Below are 18,448 nucleotides of genomic sequence, written 5' to 3' on the forward strand. Positions count from 1 at the left end.
ATTCCGAAGAATGAAGATAGATGGGTGACGGTGAGTGGGGCTGGGAGGAAGCAGTCAGTACAGGGATCCCCTGTGGTTGTTCCCCTTAGTAACAAGTATACCGCTTTGGATACTGGTGGGGGGGAGACGACTTACCAGGGGTAAGCCATGGTGACCGGAACTCCAGCACTGAGTCCGTCCCTGTGGCTCAGAAGCGAAGGGGGGGAAAGCAGGAGAGCAATAGTTATTGGGGACTCGATAGTTAGAGGGACAGATAGACGGTTCTGTGGCAACGAAAGAGACTCACAGATGGTATGTTGCCTCCCGGGTGCCAGGGTCCGTGACGTCTCGGACCGTGTTTTCAGAATCCTTAAGGGGGAGGGGGAACAGTCACACGTCGTGGTACACATCGGTACCAACAACACAGGTAAGAATAGGGACGGGGATTTAAAACAGGAATTTAGGGAGCTAGGGTGGAAGCTGAGAGCCAGGACAAACCATGTTGCCATCTCTGGTTTGTTGCCGGTGCCACGTGCTAGCGAGGTGACGAACAGGAGAGAGTGCAGATAAACACATGGCTGCAGGGATGGTGTAGGAGGGAGGGTTTCAGTTATGTGGATAATTGGAGCACATTCTGGGGAAGGTGGGACCTGTGCACCAATATCCTGGGAGGAAAATTTGCTACGGCTCTTCGGGGGGGGGGTTAAACTAATTTGTCAGCGGGATGGGAAAACGAGCTGTAGTCCAGAAGCCAGTGTTGAGAGTAGTGAGGTACTGAGGAGGGTATAAAGATCACAAGAATGTACCGGCAGACAGGAAGGTGGGTTGAAGTGTGTCTACTTTAATGCAAGGAGCATCCGGAATAAAGTACATGAACTTGGAGCATGGATTGGTACTTGGGACTACGATGTTGTGGCCATTACGGAGACATGGTTAGAACAGGGACAGGAATGGTTGTTGGAAGTTCCGGGGTATAGATGTTTAAGTAAGAGTAGGGAAGGTGGTAAAAGAGGTGGAGGAGTGGCATTGTTAATCAAGGACAGTTTAACAGCTGCAGAAAGGCAGTTTGAGGGGGATCTGCCCACTGAGGTAATATGGGCTGAAGTTAGAAATAGGAAAGGAGCAGTCACGTTGTTGGTAGTTTTCTATAGGCCCCCAAATAGTAATAGAGATGTGAAGGAAGAAATTGAAAAGCAGATTATGGATAGGTGTGCGGTCTCAGGGTAGTTGTCATGGGTCACTTTAAATATTGATTGGAACCTCTATAGGTCGAACAGTTCGGATGGGGCAGTTTTTGTTCAGTGTGTGCAGGAGGGTTTCCTGACACAATATGTGGATAGGCCGACAAGAGGTGGGGCCACATTGGATTTGGTACTGGGTAATGAACCGGGCCAAGTGTTAGATTTGTTTGTGGGAGAGCACTTTGGAGATAGTGACCACAATTCGGTGTCTTTCACTATTGCAATGGAGAGGGATAGGGCCACACGCACGGAACAGCCATGGAGACCAAAGTCGCACCCCAATACGCCAACATCTTCATGCACAAGTTTGAACAAGACCTACTCACTGCACAGGACCTCCAACCGACGTTATACACCAGACACATCGATGACATTTTTTCCTTTGGACCCATGGCGAAGAATCACTGAAACGACTACACGATGACATCAAGAAGTTCCATCCAACCATCAGACTCACCATGGACTACTCTCTAAAATCAGTTGCATTCTTGGACACACTCGGCTCCATCAAGGACGGTACCCTCAGCACTTTGCTTTACCGCAAGCCCACGGATAACCTCACGATGCTCCACTTCTCCAGCTTCCACCCTAAACACATTAAAGAAGCCATCCCGTATACACCGGCTTACCCCTGGTAAGTCGTCTCCCCCCCACCAGTATCCAAAGCGGTATACTTGTTACTAAGGGGAACAACCACAGGGGATCCCTGTACTGACTGCTTCCTCCCAGCCCCACTCACCGTCACCCATCTATCTTCATTCTTCAGAATAACTACATCCCTGAAGCTACTATCTATGACCACCTCTGCCTCCCGAATGATCCGAAGTTCCATCCAGCTCCAGCTCCAGTACCCTCACGCGGTTTCTGAGGAAGCTCTCCGTATACACAGGATCTGCTCAGACGAGGATGAGCGTAACAGACATCTACAGACGTTGAAAGATGCTCTCGTACGAACGGGATATGGCGCTCGACTCATCGATCGACAGTTCCAACGCGCCACAGCAAAAAAAACGCACTGACCTCCTCAGAAGACAAACATGGGACACAACCCACAGAATACCCTTCGTCGTCCAGTACTTTCCCGGAGTGGAGAAACTACGACATCTTCTTCACAGCCTTCAACACGTCATCGATGAAGATGAACATCTTGCCAAGGTCATCCCCACATCCCACTACTTGCCTTCAAACAACCGCGCAACCTCAAACAAACCATTGTTTGCAGCAAACTACCCAGCCTTCAGAACAGTGACCACGACACCACACAACCCTACCATGGCAATCTCTGCAAGACGTGCCAGATCATCGACATGGATACCACCATTACACGTGAGAACACCACCCACCAGGTACACAGTACACACTCGTGCGACTCGGCCAATGTTGTCTACCTCATACGCTGCAGGAAAGGATGTCCCGAAGCGTGGTACATTGGCGAGACCATGCAGACGAATGAACGGACATCACGCGACAATCACCAGGCAGGAATGGTCCCTTCCAGTCGGGGAACACTTCAGCAGTCAAGGGCATTCAGCCTCTGATCTCCAGGTAAGCGTTCTCCAAGGCGGCCTTCAGGACGCGCGACAACGCAGAATCGTCAAGCAGAAACTTATAGTCAAGTTCCGCACAAGAGTGTGGCCTCAACCGGCACCTGGGATTCATATCGCATTACATTCATCCCCCACCATTTGGCCTGCAAAATCCTACCAACTGTCCTGGCTTGACACAATTCACACCTCTTTAACCTGGGGTTACCCCATCTCTGGATCTGTAAAGATTTAATCACCTGCTAATGCTCGCATTCCAAGCATTGTCTGGCATCTTTGAATCTGTCTATCTATATGTTTCTGGAACATACCACGTCATTCACCTGAGGAAGGAGCAGCGCTCCGAAAGCTAGTGATATCGAAACAAACCTGTTGGACTTTAACCTGGTGTTGTAAGACTTCTTGCTGTGTATCACATAGAAGACAGAGGGTGATGGTGGATGGAAAATTTTCAGACTGGACACCAGTTACCAGCGGTGTACCACATGGATCAGTGCTGGGTCCTCTGCTATTTGTGATTTTTATAAATGACTTGAGGGGGGGCCTGAAGGGTGGGTCAGTAAATTTGCTGATGACACCAAGATTGGTGGAGTAGTGGATGAGTGGAAGGCTGTTGTAGGCTGTAAAGAGATATTGATAGGATGCAGAGCTGGGCCGAAAAACTTTAACCCTCATAAGTGCGAGGCGATTCATTTTGGAAGGACAAATTTGAATGTGGATTACAGGGTCAATAGCAGAGTTCTGAGGAATGTGGAGGAACAGAGAGATCTTGGGGTTCATGTCTACAGATCTCTGAAGGTTGCCATTCAAGTGGATAGAGCCGTGAAGAAGGCCTATAGTGTGTTAGCGTTTATTAACAGGGGGCTTGAGTTTAAGAGCCGTGGGGTTATGCTGCAACTGTACAGGACCCTGGTGAGACCACATTTGGAGTATTGTGTGCTGTTCTGGTCACCTCGTTATAGGAAGGATGTGGACGCATTGGAAAGGTGCAAAGGAGATTTACCAGGATGCTGCCTGGATTGGAGAGTAGGTCTTATGAGGAAAGGTTGAGGGAGCTAAGGCTTTTCTCATTGGAGCAAAGGAGGATGAGAGGTGACTTCATAGAGGTTTATAAGATGATGAGGGGGGTAGATAGAGTGGAAGTTCAGAGACTATTTCCTCGGGTGGATGTAGCTGTTACAAGGGGACATAACTATAATGTTCGGGATGGGAGATATAGGAGGGATGTCCGAGGTAGGTTCTTTACGCAGAGAGTGGTTAGGGTGTGGAATGGACTGCTTGCTGTGATAGTGGAGTCGGAGACTTTAGGAATTTTCAAACGGTTATTGGATACGCACATGGAGCACACCAGAATGTCAGGGAGTGATTTAGCTTGATCTTGATTTCGGACAAAGCTCGGCACAACATCGAGGGCCGAAGGGCCTGTTCTGTACTGTACTGTTCTATAAGTTTTGGGGTTGCAAAAAATTGGGATGATTCTGGCAGGGAGTGTTCGCGGTCTTAGCCAGTATAGTGGAGGAGGAGGTGGACCACCTTTGGTGGCAATATTTGGGGTTTCAGAGAAGCCGGTGCTCATGGAGAGGGGGAATGCCGATGTCGGGGCCTTCGCCTCTCTGATTGCGCGGCGGCAAATTCTACTAGAATGGCAGTCGGCATCACCACCGGGGGTAGCGGCTTGGTTGGGTGACCTGTACGACTTTGTGCAGTTGGAGAAGATAAAGAATGAGTTAAAGGGGTCGACAGAGGGGTTTGAGAAAACGTGTTTGTGACCGTGTTTGTGGAGTAGTTTGTTGCAGGGGAGGGGGTGGGGGAGGGAGCGGGGGTGAAAAAGGGGGGGGGAAATTTGTACAGACTGTGTAGTTGATTGCTGGGAAGTTTGTTTCCCAGGGTGTTTATGGGTTATAATCTGTTTTGATACATGTCTGTCATAAAATACATTTAAAATAAAAATGAGGCCCAAAACGGGATTCTCATCAGGTTTCAAACCCGCTGTTAGTCTCCCGGCCCGCTCCCTCTGGGAAGATCAGATTCTCGCCCCAAAAGGGCAGCACGGTAGCATTGTGGATAGCACAATTGCTTCACAGCTCCAGGGTCCCAGGTTCGATTCCGGCTTGGGTCACTGTCTGTGCGGAGTCTGCACATCCTCCCCGTGTATGCGTGGGTTTCCTCCGGGTGCTCCGGTTTCCTCCCACAGTCCAAAGATGTGCAGGTTAGGTGGATTGGCCATGATAAATTGCCCTTAGTGTCCAAAATTGCCCTTAGTGTTGGGTGGGGTTACTGGGTTATGGGGATAGGGCGGATGTGTTGACCTTGGGTAGGGTGCTCTTTCCAAGAGCCGGTGCAGACTCGATGGGACGAATGGCCTCCTTCTGCACTGTAAATTCTATGAAATTTCTATGAAAAACAGCAAGAACCTGATCAGAACACATTAGAGTCCATTTCAATCTCATCAGCGAGATTGAAGTGGAATATTTTGGCCTCCCAGAATGCTCCTGCCCCCCAGCTGGAAGGGGGAGGGCCTGAAGGGGCCTTTTGGTGAATCCACAGCATAGTTTCATTCACTTTGGGAGGGGGCGGCCTTGCCATGGTTGAGGGAGGCTTTGGTGGAGGGGCCTTTACACTTTGAAATTTTTTGGGAAAATTGCGCTCAATACCTCAAAACACTATTTCAACCCTCTGATTTATTAGGCTATATTTTGTCAATGGTCTTGAGATCCCATTGGTGGGGTCTTCCCCAGGTCAGAATGGCAAGACATCTACAGTGATCTTCTCAATTCCAGCCAATTGCCGAAAGGTCTGTGGGGGAAGGTGACTAATAATGTCAATAATGAATGCCTTGTGGGAGCATGAAGATGCCATCTCTAAAGGGAAATCTGCAGCTTTCACACTGTGTGCACATAGAGGAAGCTGGGTTCACGCCACTCCTGGATGGGATGTAGTCAACGGAAGTGCATGGGTAATGGTTGCATTGTGAGGAAAGGTGGGGCAGCACGGTAGTACAGTGGTTAGCACTGTTGCTTCACAGCGGCAGGGATCCAGGTTCGATTCCTGGCTTGGGTCAATGTCTGTGCGGAGCCTGCACGTTCTCCACGTGTCTGCGTGGGTTTCCTCCGTGTCCCTCCCACAAGTCCCGAAAGACATGCTTGCTAGGTGAATTAGACATTCTGAATTCTCCCTCAGTGTACTCGAACAGGCAGCAGAGTGTGGCGACGAGGGGATTTTCACAGTAACTTCATTACAGGGTTAATGTAAGCCTATTTGTGACAGTAATGATTATTATTATTATTCACGCTTCAGTGATACCGTTCTGGAAATGCTCTTGCAGGTGCTACATGAGAAAAACACCAGTTGGCCTCATGATGAACGCTTAAGAAGCGATAAACCGTGGGATTATTGAATGAATGTGGGTGCAGTGGTGGAAGTGCTTCAATGATCTAGCTAGGGCTGGCAAAGTTAGTGGCATACATGATGGCAAAATGTCAGGCCCACATGTATAGTGGCAGTCAATTGATGTGCAACTCTGTAGATGAACCATGCACCAGACACAAGAAGGACTGATGTGCATCAAGACTGAACGTAGCATCAGATCAGAGGACCATGACCAAACATTAGGACTCAGTGCAATGCCAAATGTGAGTGAATGCATGCAATAGGCCTCCCAGTGATGCCGCCTTCATAGAATCCCTACAGTGCAGATGGAAGCCATTTGGCCCATCGAGTCCGCACCAACCCTACAAATGAACACTCTTCCCATGCCCACTCCCCCGTCTATCCTGCCCTTTCCCCGTAACCCCATAATCTAACCTGCACATCCCTGGACACGAAGGGTTATTTAGTATGGCCACTCTACCTAACATGCACACCTTTAGACTGTGGGAGGAAACCGGAGCAGCCGGAGGAAACACACGCAGACACGGGAGAACATACAAATTCCACACAGAGAGTGACCCTGTCTGGAATTGAGCCTGGGTCCCCAGTGCTGTGAGACAGCTGTGCTAACCACATGCCGCCTTATGAATGCCAGAGTGGAGAGTTGTGTCACACTCTTTCTATGTTTGGTTGCAGGATAAGAGTTCAAAATGCAATGGAGTGGACTTGTACAAATGCTGTGATTATGCAGATATAGGAGGAACTGATGGAGATTGTCAGGATGACAATCTGGTATGTTGTGCCAGAAGGCATGTATGGAGACCATGAGGGAACAGAGAATTGTCAATTTCTCAATTGTCTTTTCAGTGGTATCTCTGTGGCTCATGATAACCAAGTGAAGTTCAGGAGTACTTAGTGCCAGAAGAAATGGATTGCATGGTGATGCCACTAACAATACTCTTGCTGCTTCCACTGGGGCATTGGTGGTGACTGTACAGCAGAAGTTATCAGATTCACTGGGTGCAGGATACTCATCTCCCTTTGTAGCCTTCAATCCTTAATGTAGTGAACCTCCTTATCTTGCTCAAATCCAGTGTGGAGACCTGGGAAATAGCACCCCCCCCACACACACACACACACACAATGCCCCATTCGCAGGACTGGGAAAATCCAGCCCGTTCAGTAATTACAAGCTGATGAGAAATACTCCAACATACTTACAGTGCTACAAAGAAGGTCCAATGTATAACCCAGTTACAATAACTAAATGCAGTTCTTACCTTACTATATGATATGCCATCAAATACGGAGGTAATTTCTGCTGGTGTTGCTACATTAACAATGATTGGATGGGATGACAACAAAGCATCATCGTTCATCACAGACAAAACATCATCTATGAGAATCTGATCCAACTGTGAAAGATAATATCAGAGATATTAGTGTCCAAATCAATCAGGGATAGTTGTACAATAAAATTATATAAAAAGGCAGGAAGACTCAGCGATGCACAAAAGCCACCAGTGTATTAACTTAGAAAACTTGAAAGAAAATATTTAGAAAATAAGGGACAACAATAGTTGCTTTCCTACTGGAAAGGTAATAAAGAATTCCAATTTTAATTAATTAATTAAGTGTACAGATTTGTGGTAGCTGAGTATTGTTCCATTCACTCAGTAAAATGTTAAAATTTAGGTTGATGGTATTTGATGAGTCACGGTTGTTTAATTACAGCATCCATCACTACTAAATTAAATTATTTCATATTTTTAGGACAACTGATCAATTACTTCACTCTTTGATGCAAATTGCTTTGTCAACTTTAAATGTTTTTTACAATCTGTTTCATTGTCTTGATTTCCTCATCCCAGTCACCATTGATCATCCTTTGCTACTCAGTAGGACAGTGAGCTGCTAATTTCTGAACTCATTGTGAACCCATTTATTTTCAACAGATTAATACAGAAATGATACCTCTACTTAAATAGAAGGAAAAGGATCAAGCATTTTGTATGCTGGTATCAATGATGCAATTTCAGACCCTATGTGACATATTGACTTACCATGGACCAACTAGGTTCAGTGACATTTACTCCAATATACTCAAAGAAACTGGCAAATCCTTCATTCAGCCACAAGTCGTCCCACCAATCCATGGTCACAAGATTTCCAAACCACTGTAAGTATAAATACATCCGTTATTGGCATGCTAATAGGTTGATGGTTTGATTTCAGTGCATTTAACTTCAACAAAAAGATAGCTGAATGAAACATCCGGTCGTAAGACTCCTAATACCAAACCGCAAAGGGAACAACAATTTATCCTTCATGAGAAGAGGGTGCTGATTGGTTTGCAACTGGACTTTGATTGGTGGAGGTGATGCCACAGAGAATGCATCAGGGGACAGTTAACAGCCAACCTTTTGCTCAAATTCAAACCAAGCAATTTGACTCTGATCAGCCAAAGAATTTGTAAGGGAATGAACCGACTTTTCTTTAGTTTAAAAAAGGAGCAATGCGTAGATATGTTCTTTTCTTTTGCAAAGGAAAGGGCCCTGTCAATGAATATATGTAGCTTCTAGCTTGGGTAATTGAGCCAGACTGCGAATCCGACTGATAATCTTAAATTGGTTGTTAACGTAATTTTTAGCACAATCAGGGTTGTTTAGAAAATGTTATCTCATTTCATGCCTACCCGATCCCAGCGCGAGCCTGTGCATACCTGAATGTCCAGGTCTGTCACTGAAAAGCACCTCCTTCCCTTACCTGCAGTGCCAACAGTGACCACTACGGCTCCTTGGCACTGTTGGTGTACAGGACTGCTGGCCTCCGATTGGCATCCCCCTGGAGGTGGACGGAAATCACACCTCATACTAATTAAAGGATCATCACCCGAAAAATTGAACTGGGGACAACAGGGTAAGCAGAGGTGAACTCACCCCAGAGGGAACATGCCCTCATAAAATCTAGTCCATGGACAGTTACATTGTACAATGGTTTCAATAATATTTTTTATGAAAGTAGCATTATATTAGATGAAAACAAAACATTTGCAGCATGTTTCTTAACCAAGCTACTCATTCAAATCCTGAAATCTGAAGATCGGATTGTTTTTAAATGGTCTCCCCTATAACATCTGCTCATCTTGTGTTATTGGGGAAAGAAAAGATGATGCTGGAAAAATGCAGCAGGTCTGGCAGTGGATGTGAGGACAGAAAGCAGAGTTAATGTTTAGCGTCTTTTTGGCTCTTTGTCAGAGGCAGATTTACAATAAAACACATGGAGCTGGATTCTCCAATTCTGCGGTTAAGTGCCGACGCCGGCGTGGGATGAGGCGTTTTATGCCAGAATCGGCGCCGAACTCTCACTGATTCCAGGACCGGCGAGGGGCAAGCAGCGGCATCAAGTAAAACACCCGGCTCCCGCGCCAAAAACGACCAGAGAATGGCCGGGTCCGTGGCCGCGCATGCACACGGTGATGATCTGCAGCGGTCGTGCCATACAACATGGCGCCGGCCGCACGCAGACCCGACCTGACAGAGAGGGCCCCCTTGGACACCCGCTCGCCACCACTGGATCACCCCCCCACCAGTTCCCCCAACCCTCACCAAAGCCCCCCTGGCCAGTGGCATGGCTCCCCCCCCCCCCCCCTCAACTGTGGCGGCGCTGGCCACAGTCCGCAGCCGCTACACGAGGTTCAGGAAAACTGAGAGCACAAGTGAACCGTGCCGTCGTGAACTTGGCCCATCGGGGGAGGGCCTTCTGGTAGCGTCCTGAGGCTTTCCCAATGGCGTGCGGCGTACTCCCCGATGATGCCGTTTTGGAGGGGGCGGAGCATGCAAAAACAGGCGCCGCCCCAGATTCGGTCCTCAAAAGGGATTCTCTGGCCGATCGCCGATTACGAAATCGGCGTCAGCAAGCGGAGAATCCCGCCCATCGCATCTAAAGTACAGGACCCCGATTGGGGTGGCGTAGTCGCCTCTAGCCAGTTCGACTTGGCTAGAGGCGACAGTTGGCAGGGTATCCAAGCAGAGGCTAATTACTCTGTATTTGCTGCTGATAGGCTCATGAATCTTTCAGCAGCAAATGCACAGTGAAATCAGACTTTGATTAGGTGAGTCTCAACAAGTGGAAAAAGTAACCGTTGTTGGCAGCAGGTCCAGACACGTGAAACCACAGGTTTGCGCTGACAGCAGAGCAGAACAGGACCTCCTCCCCACCCCGCCCTGGGCCAGTAATAGTCGCATGATCACGCCCCAAAAACAAGCCTCGAGGATCCAAGCAGGTTTGTTCCGGCAGCAGACCAGATCCCCCCCGCCTCTGCCAAGCTAACAACAGGTCTGCAACAACGCCTCGAAAAGCCAAGAGGAGCTGAGAACTAGGTTTGAGCTGGCAATAGAGCGGAACTCCCCCTCCCAGGCAACAACATCCTGAGGTGAGGGAGAGGCGCAGTGGCCATGAGGAAGACGCAGTGTGGGTGAAGCAGGCTGCCTTGAAGACCCCAGGTGAGTGAGAATGGAACAATGCAAGGGGTTGGGGGCTGGGGGCTGGGGAGGGTGACTGTGAGAGGATGGGTTGGTGGGAAAGAGTGTGAATGTGTGGGAAGAGGGAGGGAGTGAGAGAAGACCGTGTTGCATGGAAGGAGAATTTGGATGGGGTTGCAAGGTCCCCGGAGAGGGAAAGTTTGTGAGGGGGGAGGGGATGCGAAAGAAGATGTTAGAGCGAGTTTTGTTTGAAATCCATGATCAGAATCACAGCTTCAATGTTAAAAGATCCATCCCATTTGTGCAGAGCTTAAATTTGATAAAAATGTGGGATTATCTGTGCGTACGCCTGCTCTTCCAGACACTTTATTAGCTGTCTAAAATCAAGATTAGTTTCTTTAGCAATGTGAAGCGATACTATCAATCTGATAGTTAAAAACACAGAAAATGTAAGGCAAGACGATGAAGTTAGGCAAAAAGACACTGGGGTGAATTCTCTGCTGGCGAGATTCTCCGATCCACCAGCAGCGCACCCCCGCCTGCGGGTTTCCCAGTGGTGTGGGGTGGCTACAGTGGGAGATCCCATTGGTTGGTCACTGGAACGGCACATCCTGTTGCCAGTAACGGCGTACCGGCGAGGAACCCACAGCTGGAGAAGCGGAGAATTCACCTCAGTTTGTCATTTTACTTGAAAAAGTTTGAAGTATTGAACAGTGACTGAGGCTTGCCAATTTCCAGAGATACCACAATGAGTGAAAAAGTGAACAGGCTGTGGACTCTGAAATGGCATGAGACAAGTTATTGCTGATTTTGGTGAAGTGAGGGAATAAATCTACCCTGAAGACATTGCTTGAGGCCAAAATATGTTCCACTGGGTAAGAGAAATGGGTGATGGAATTTAGAAATTGGCTGGTTTTTTGCAGAAACCTCTAAGGCAGTATTCTGTGATGTTTGCAAATGATTCCCTGACTCTAATAAAGAGAAACAGGCACTCGTTGACAGGTACTCTAATTGGAGAAATGTTGGAAGAGTTATTGATGCGACCATCAATTCACACAAAACCAGGAGTAGAAGTAAACTGTGGCTTTAATCAACTAGAACAGTGCCTGCCTGTGACTGGTCTGCTAGTGAGAGCCACCTACAGGGCTACTGCTCTTTATACCTCCCCTCAAGGGGTGGAGCCAGGGGCGGAGCCCACAAGGCACCAACATGATACATTACAGGTAATAACTTAGAATGGAACATAGGTGGAGCCCACAGGGGCAACAGCGTGATACAGTTATATACATGGTGAACAGGGCATCTGAGGGCTCGTTGAGCTTCCCAGGACGATATCCTATATCGTAGTTATAGGTGGAGAGTTCCACCTCAAGATCTTATCATTCTTGATCTTGCCCCGTAGCGTATTATCGAACATGAAGGCTACCAATCATTGGTCGGTGACGAGGGTAAACCTCCTACCAGCGAGGTAGTGCCTCCAATGCCACACGGCTTCCACGATGGCTTGGGCTTCCTTTTCGACCGAGGAGTGTCGAATTTCGGAGGTGGTGGGGTTTGTGAAAAAAATGCTACTGGCCTGCCTGCCTGATTGAGGGTAGCGGCGAGGGCGACCTCTGATGCGTCGCTCTCCACCAGGAAGGGGACGGACCCGTCCACCGCGCGCATCGTGGCTTTGGCGATATCCGCCTTGATGCAGCTGAAGGCCTGGCGGGCCTCAGCCGCCAGTGGGAAGATGGTGGCCTTGATTAGTGGGCGGGCTTTGTCCGCATAGTTGGGGACCCACTGGGCGTAGTAAGAACCTGAGGCACCTTTTCAGGGCCTTGGGGCAGTGGGGAAGGGGGAGTTGCAGGAGGGGGCGCATACGGTCGGGGCCGGGTCCTAGAACACCGTTTTCCACGACATAGCTGAGGATGACTAGTCTGGTTGTGCGGAAAACGCATTTCTCTTTGCTGTAAGTGAGGTTAAGGGTTCAGGCGGTTTGGAGAAATCTCTGGAGGTTGGCATCGGGGTCCTGCTGATCATGCCGCAGATGGTGGACGGAAATGTGGCCCGCAGCCCGTACTGGTCCACCATTCGGTCCATCTTTCTTTGGAAGACCGAGACTCCGTTCGTGACGCCAAAGGGGACCCGGAAGAAGTGGAAGAGGCTTCAAACGCCGTGTAGTGGCGGTCCCCCGGGCGGATTGGGAGATGGTGGTACGCAGACTTCAGATCCACCGTGGAGAACACCTGGTAGTGCGCGATCTGATTAACCATGTCTGCGATCCGGGGAAGGGGATCGCATCGAGGTGCGTGTACCGGTTTATGGTTTGGCTGTAATCTACAACCATCCGGTTCTTTTCCCCGGTCCTGACGACCACCACCTCAGCTCTCCAGGGGCTATTGCTGGCCTCGATGACTCCCTCCCGCAAGAGTCGCTGGACCTCGGACCTGATAAAAGTCCTGTCCTGGATGCTGTACGCCTGCTTCTGGTGGCGACTGGTTTACAGTCGGCGGTGAGATTTGCGAAGAGGGGGAGAGGGTCGACTTTTAGGGTTGCGAGACTAATACGGTGAGTGGGGGTAGGGGCCCGCCGAACTTCAGAGTTAGGCTCCTGACGTTACACTGGAAGTCCAGTTCCAAAAAGAGAGGGCCGCAGAGGTCGGGGAGTACATATAACTTAAAATTGGTGTACTTGATGTCCTGTATTGCGAGGGTTACGGTAGTGCACCCCCGGATCTGCACCGAGTGCGACCCAGAAGCAAGGGAGATGGTTTGATGTGCCAGGAAGATTGGGAGCGAGCAGCGTCTTACCATGTTTGGATGAATGAAGCTCTCCGTGCTCCTGGAGTCGAACAGGCAGGGCGTTTCGTGTCCATTTACCCGGACGGCCATCATGGAGCTCTGGAGGTGTTTGGGTCGCGACTGGTCAAGGGTGACTGTGCTGAGTTGCAGGTAGCCGGCATGGTCGGAGGCCCTGGGGTGGTCCCAAGATGGCTGCCCCCGTCGCATGTGTCAGGCTGCGTTGCAGATGGTGGCCAAGATGGCGGCCCCCGTCGGTCGCACGTGTCGGGCGGTGAGGAAGATGGCGTCCAAGATGGCGTCCCCCATGAATCGCATGTGGCGGGCCACGTGGGTGAGGACGGCCAAGATGGTGACACCCATGGGTCGCCCACGTTGGGTGGGGTGGAAGATGGCTGCCCTCACGGACAACACGAGGCCGATGATGCGTCCGGGGGGGTGGGGCCTGCAGACACGCTGCCACACTGCGGGATCTGCGGGCCTGTGAGTCTGAGGATCAGGCCTGCGATTTAGAGTTTTTGGACCTGGCCAGGCAAACTTCAGCAAAATGTCCTTTTCTTCCGCAGTCGCTGCAGTTCGAGTTCCGGCCCGGGCAGCGCTGCCTGGGATATTGATGCTGGCCGCAGAAATAACAGGGTAGGCGGGCAGCCGCATGGAACAGGCCTGGGGTACTCTTTGGTCGGGGGTCCACGAGCGGGTCGCGTGATCGGACAGGAACGCGTTAAGGCTTTGGAATGCTACTTCTAGAGAGGAGGCTAATTTTACCGTCTCTTCCAGGTCTAGGGCACCTTTTACGAGTCGGCGCTGCCTCACGTAGTTGGACCTGACTCCAGCCACGTAGGTGTCCCGGACGGCGAGGTCCATATGTTGAGTGGCTGTAACGGCCTGGTAATTGCAACTTTGTGCAAGGACTTTGAGGTCGCGTAGGTATTCTTCCAGCGACTCCCTGGGGCTCTGGCGGCGAGTAGTGAGGAGATGCCACGCGTATACCTCGTTCACTGGCTTTACGTAGAGGCGCTGTAGCATCGCGAGGGCGCCTGCGTAAGTGGAGGCTTCCTCAAGTTGAACAGAGATTCGATGGCTCACCCGGGCATGGAGGAGACTCAGCTTCTGTTCGTCGGTGACGGAAGGCGAGGAGGAGGCGGCGAGGTAGGCCTTGAAACAGCGGAGCCAGTGCGAAAAAATCCCTTTCGCCTCCGCGGCCTAAGGATCGAGTTCCAGTCGATCAGGTTTGAGGGCCGATTCCATAGTGGCGTTGTAGTTGATTAAATTGATGCGACCATCAATTCACATGAAACCAGGAGCAGAAGTAAACTGTGGCTTTAATCAACTAGAACAGTGCCTGCCTGCGACTGGTCTGCTAGTGACAGCCGCCTACAGGGCTACTGCTCTTTATACCTCCCCTCAAGGGGTGGAGCCAGGGGCGGAGCCCACAAGGCACCAACATGATACATTACAGATAATTCCTTCCAATCGACCATAGGTGGAGCCCACATGGGCAACAGCGCGATACAGTTATATACATGGTGAATGGTTACTGCAAAACGTTCACCACAGTTATTACTGATGATGACACTTCCAAACCTCATATTAAAGTTCTGTGTGCCTCCAGTCAAAGATGTTAATTATCTGGAATGATTGATTCTGTTAACAGCTCAATTTGAAAAACAGTGTTCGTATTGGAGGAAAGTGCTGAGATGCGTTTCTGTCCCAGTCAGACTGCTGTCTTCTTTGTGACTACCTCTAAGAGGATGTAATGACCTCCAATTGGCATTATTGGTTGGCCAATTGGAGTATGAGCTCCCTCAATGATAGCTCGTGGAGGGGGCCCATATAAGCATATAAGGCTTTGTGAGGCAGCCTCAAGTTGACTGGAATGCTAGCAGCACTGTTTGGAGCTGCTCTTGTATATAAGTTATTGCAAATAAATACTGGTGTGGTGACAGAACCCCTGCCTCCTGTGGATCATTACAGTGGCGACAAGGATGGGATGCGAACCCACACGTGCAAGGCACAGCATCGACAATTGAAAAGCTCTGGGCCTCGTTTGCAACACATGGACGTCCGGAGGTATTGGTGTCGGACAACGGAACGGCATTCACAAGTGGGGAATTTGGAAAATTCCTGAAGGGAAACGGAGTCCGCCACATCAAAACGGCCCCTTACCATCCAGCGTCCAACGGCCTGGCAGAAAGAGCGGTCCAGACACTAAAAGCGGGACTCAAGAAGCAGCCGGCAGCGTCAATGGGCACAAAGCTCTCCCGCTGGCTGTTTGATTACAGGACCACACCGCATTCCACAACAGGCATACCGCCAGCTGAACTCTTAATGGGAAGGCGGCTGCGAACGAGGCTGAATCTCCTTTTCCCAAATTTAACGGGGAAAGTGGAGAAACAACAGGAGGTCCAACACAGGGGGCATGATAATAGTCGGCAGCAGAGACATTTCCAGGTGGGACACCGGTTTGGGTCAAGAATTATGGGAATGGACCAACGTGGGTCAAAGGCACGGTAGAGTCCCAAACAGGGCCCATATCACATAAAGTTTTGAGAGGAGGTAAGGTGCTGAAGAAACACCTAGACCAAATAAGGGCAGCGGAACCACACCTGGAGGCAGTCGAAGCAGGACCACCTCAAGCTAGGATAGCTCAGACGGGAAAGATACCCCAGCCCCGAGCAATTTCGCCAGACCCCGTCATCCAGTCGTCAGAGTCGGAGATGGACACGTTCGATGAGGCCGCCGCGACACCTCTCCCCGAGGAGGAGGAAGAACAATTTCCAAGGAGGTTGTCAAGGAAAAGACGGGCACCTATAAGGTATACCCCACCCACGTCGGAGAACGACCCGGCGGACAACACAGGTGACAGACCCGGACATGAGGAGCAGGAAGAAGCTCAGAGGAATGCCAGCTGGCAGGAATTCCTCGGACCTTGAGGGGGGGGGGGTGTAATGATCTCCAATTGGCCTGTGGTGACGGAACCCCTGCCTCCTATGGATCATTACAGGGGACATGATAAGTCGTCATTGACAAATCAAAGAGGTAATTTTTTTAGCCTGCCTTGAATATTTCAGTGAATTTTATGAGTTTCTCAAAAAGCATTTGGAAAGTTAGCAATATTGTGACTCAGGGAAGATCAACCTTTTAACGCACTAAACCTACAATGACTTCATCACTATAGTGGCAGAGCGGTTCAGAAACTAACTCACGAATAAGAACATAAGAACTAGGAGCAGGATTAGGCTATCTGGCCCCTCGAGCCTGCTCCACCATTCAATGAGATCATGGCTGATCTTTTGTGGACTCCGCTCCAATGAAGCAAAAGATGTCAAATATTATTCCATAATAGTTGATTCAACACCTGATGTGAATCATGTTGGCCAATTAACATTAATTTTAAGGTATTTCACCAGCTATGGTGAAGTTATAAAATAATTTCTTTGTTTTTTTCTAAAATACCACACTTCTGAGTGTCCGGGGACAACTATTTTGGAAATCATTGCAAATTTAGGCTTGAACATCAAAAATTGTCTTTGGCACAGCTTTGGTAATGCAGCATATATGGCAGGAAAATATTCATGTCTACAAGCAAGACTGAACAATGCAAGCCCCTGTACATTTTTCATCCCATGTTCCAGTCACTCCTTCAATTTAATTTGCAATGCAGTAACTGAACCCAGTGAGGAAGCTGTACATTTTTTTGACTTGCTCAAAACGCCTTGTTTTCGGCCCCAATGTATCGGTGGAATATGTGGCAATCACGTTTGGAGACAGTCAAAAAGATTTATGACACCAGGGGGTTTGCTCATGCAGATGCTGTTTATGCTTTGAAAATGAACTTTACCACATCAAATTCAGAAAAACCACGTGTGAAACCTGATGAAAATTCCTTAGCAGAGAAATTTGAAAACTATGATATTGCTGTTTTTACTCTTTTGTGGAATCATTTATTACAAAGAATTAATGCCTCCAGCGAATCGCTGCAAAGCATTTATACAAATGTATTTTAATGCTGCACAATTGTTAGCCACAGTTAAAGTTTTGTCATGGAAGTGTGAAGTGACTTGAGCTTGGGGTGGAAGCAGAGGCACTAACATTCACAAAAAATATAAGCCCCTCTGATATTTTTTTATAAACGTATTTTATTACAAACATGTATAAAAAGAACAATAACAGACACAACAACACGCTTAATAACCTACAGTTTGTACAATTTTCCCCATTTTATCTCCTACCCACCCCATGAGAACAATTCCTCAAACATTGGCATGAACAACCCCCACCGTGTCTCAAAGCCATCCTCCGACCCCCTTAACCCAAATTTGATCTTTTCCAACTGTAGAAAATCATACAGGGCTCCCAGCCAAGCCACCACCCCCCATGGTGTATCCGCCCTCCAATTCAGCAAGATTCTCCGCTGGTCAATTAGAGAGGCGAAGGCCACAACATCAGCGCCCTTCCGCTCCATTAGCTCCGGCATTTTCGACACCCCAAAGATTGCCAACATTGGGTCCAGCCTGACCCTCCACCCCCACAATTTTGGACAATGTCCTGAACACTGCTTCCCAGTACCTCTCCAACTTCTGACAGCCCCAGAATATGTGCGCTTGATTCACCGGCCCTCGCCCACACTTTTCGCACTCGTCGGTCACCCAATGAAAGGACCCACTGATTCTTGCCGAGTCATATACACCCAATGCACTACCTTGAACTGAATCAAGCTCATCCACACGCAGGAGGAAGTAGTGTTCACCGTCTGCATCGCCATTTGCGCACCCCCCCCCGCTCCCAAACCACCAACATATATCCCCAATCATACCCTCTCCTGACTCATCCGAGAGCAGCAATTGCTCCAGCAGGGTATACCCCAGCAACCTGGGAAACGCCCTCCATTCCTTTCTTGCGAAGTCCCACACCTGCATGTACCTAAATTAATTCCCCCTCGGCAGCTCAAATCTCTCCCGCAGCTCATCCAATCACGCAAACTGCCCTTCCAGGTACAAGCCCCCCACCCTCTCCAGTTCTAACTCCCTCCACGTCCTGTACATCCGTCC

The 18,448-nt window shown here is 49.3% G+C and overlaps 1 protein-coding gene across 1 annotated transcript in view; it reads right to left on the reverse strand.

Annotated features, from left to right (window-relative positions):
- The window catches only part of enpep (glutamyl aminopeptidase), a 148,591-nt gene that overhangs the window by 53,629 nt on the left and 76,514 nt on the right, over window positions 1-18,448 (reverse strand). The window contains exons 6-7 of the mRNA XM_072495898.1: window positions 8,197-8,310; window positions 7,414-7,548 (exon numbers count right to left, since the gene is read on the reverse strand). Of these exons, the coding sequence (XP_072351999.1) occupies window positions 7,414-7,548; window positions 8,197-8,310 (249 nt within the window). The remainder of the gene's footprint in view (window positions 1-7,413; window positions 7,549-8,196; window positions 8,311-18,448) is intronic.

This window comes from Scyliorhinus torazame, chromosome 3 (assembly GCF_047496885.1).
Source record: "Scyliorhinus torazame isolate Kashiwa2021f chromosome 3, sScyTor2.1, whole genome shotgun sequence".
Classification (NCBI taxonomy): Eukaryota; Metazoa; Chordata; class Chondrichthyes; order Carcharhiniformes; family Scyliorhinidae; genus Scyliorhinus; species Scyliorhinus torazame.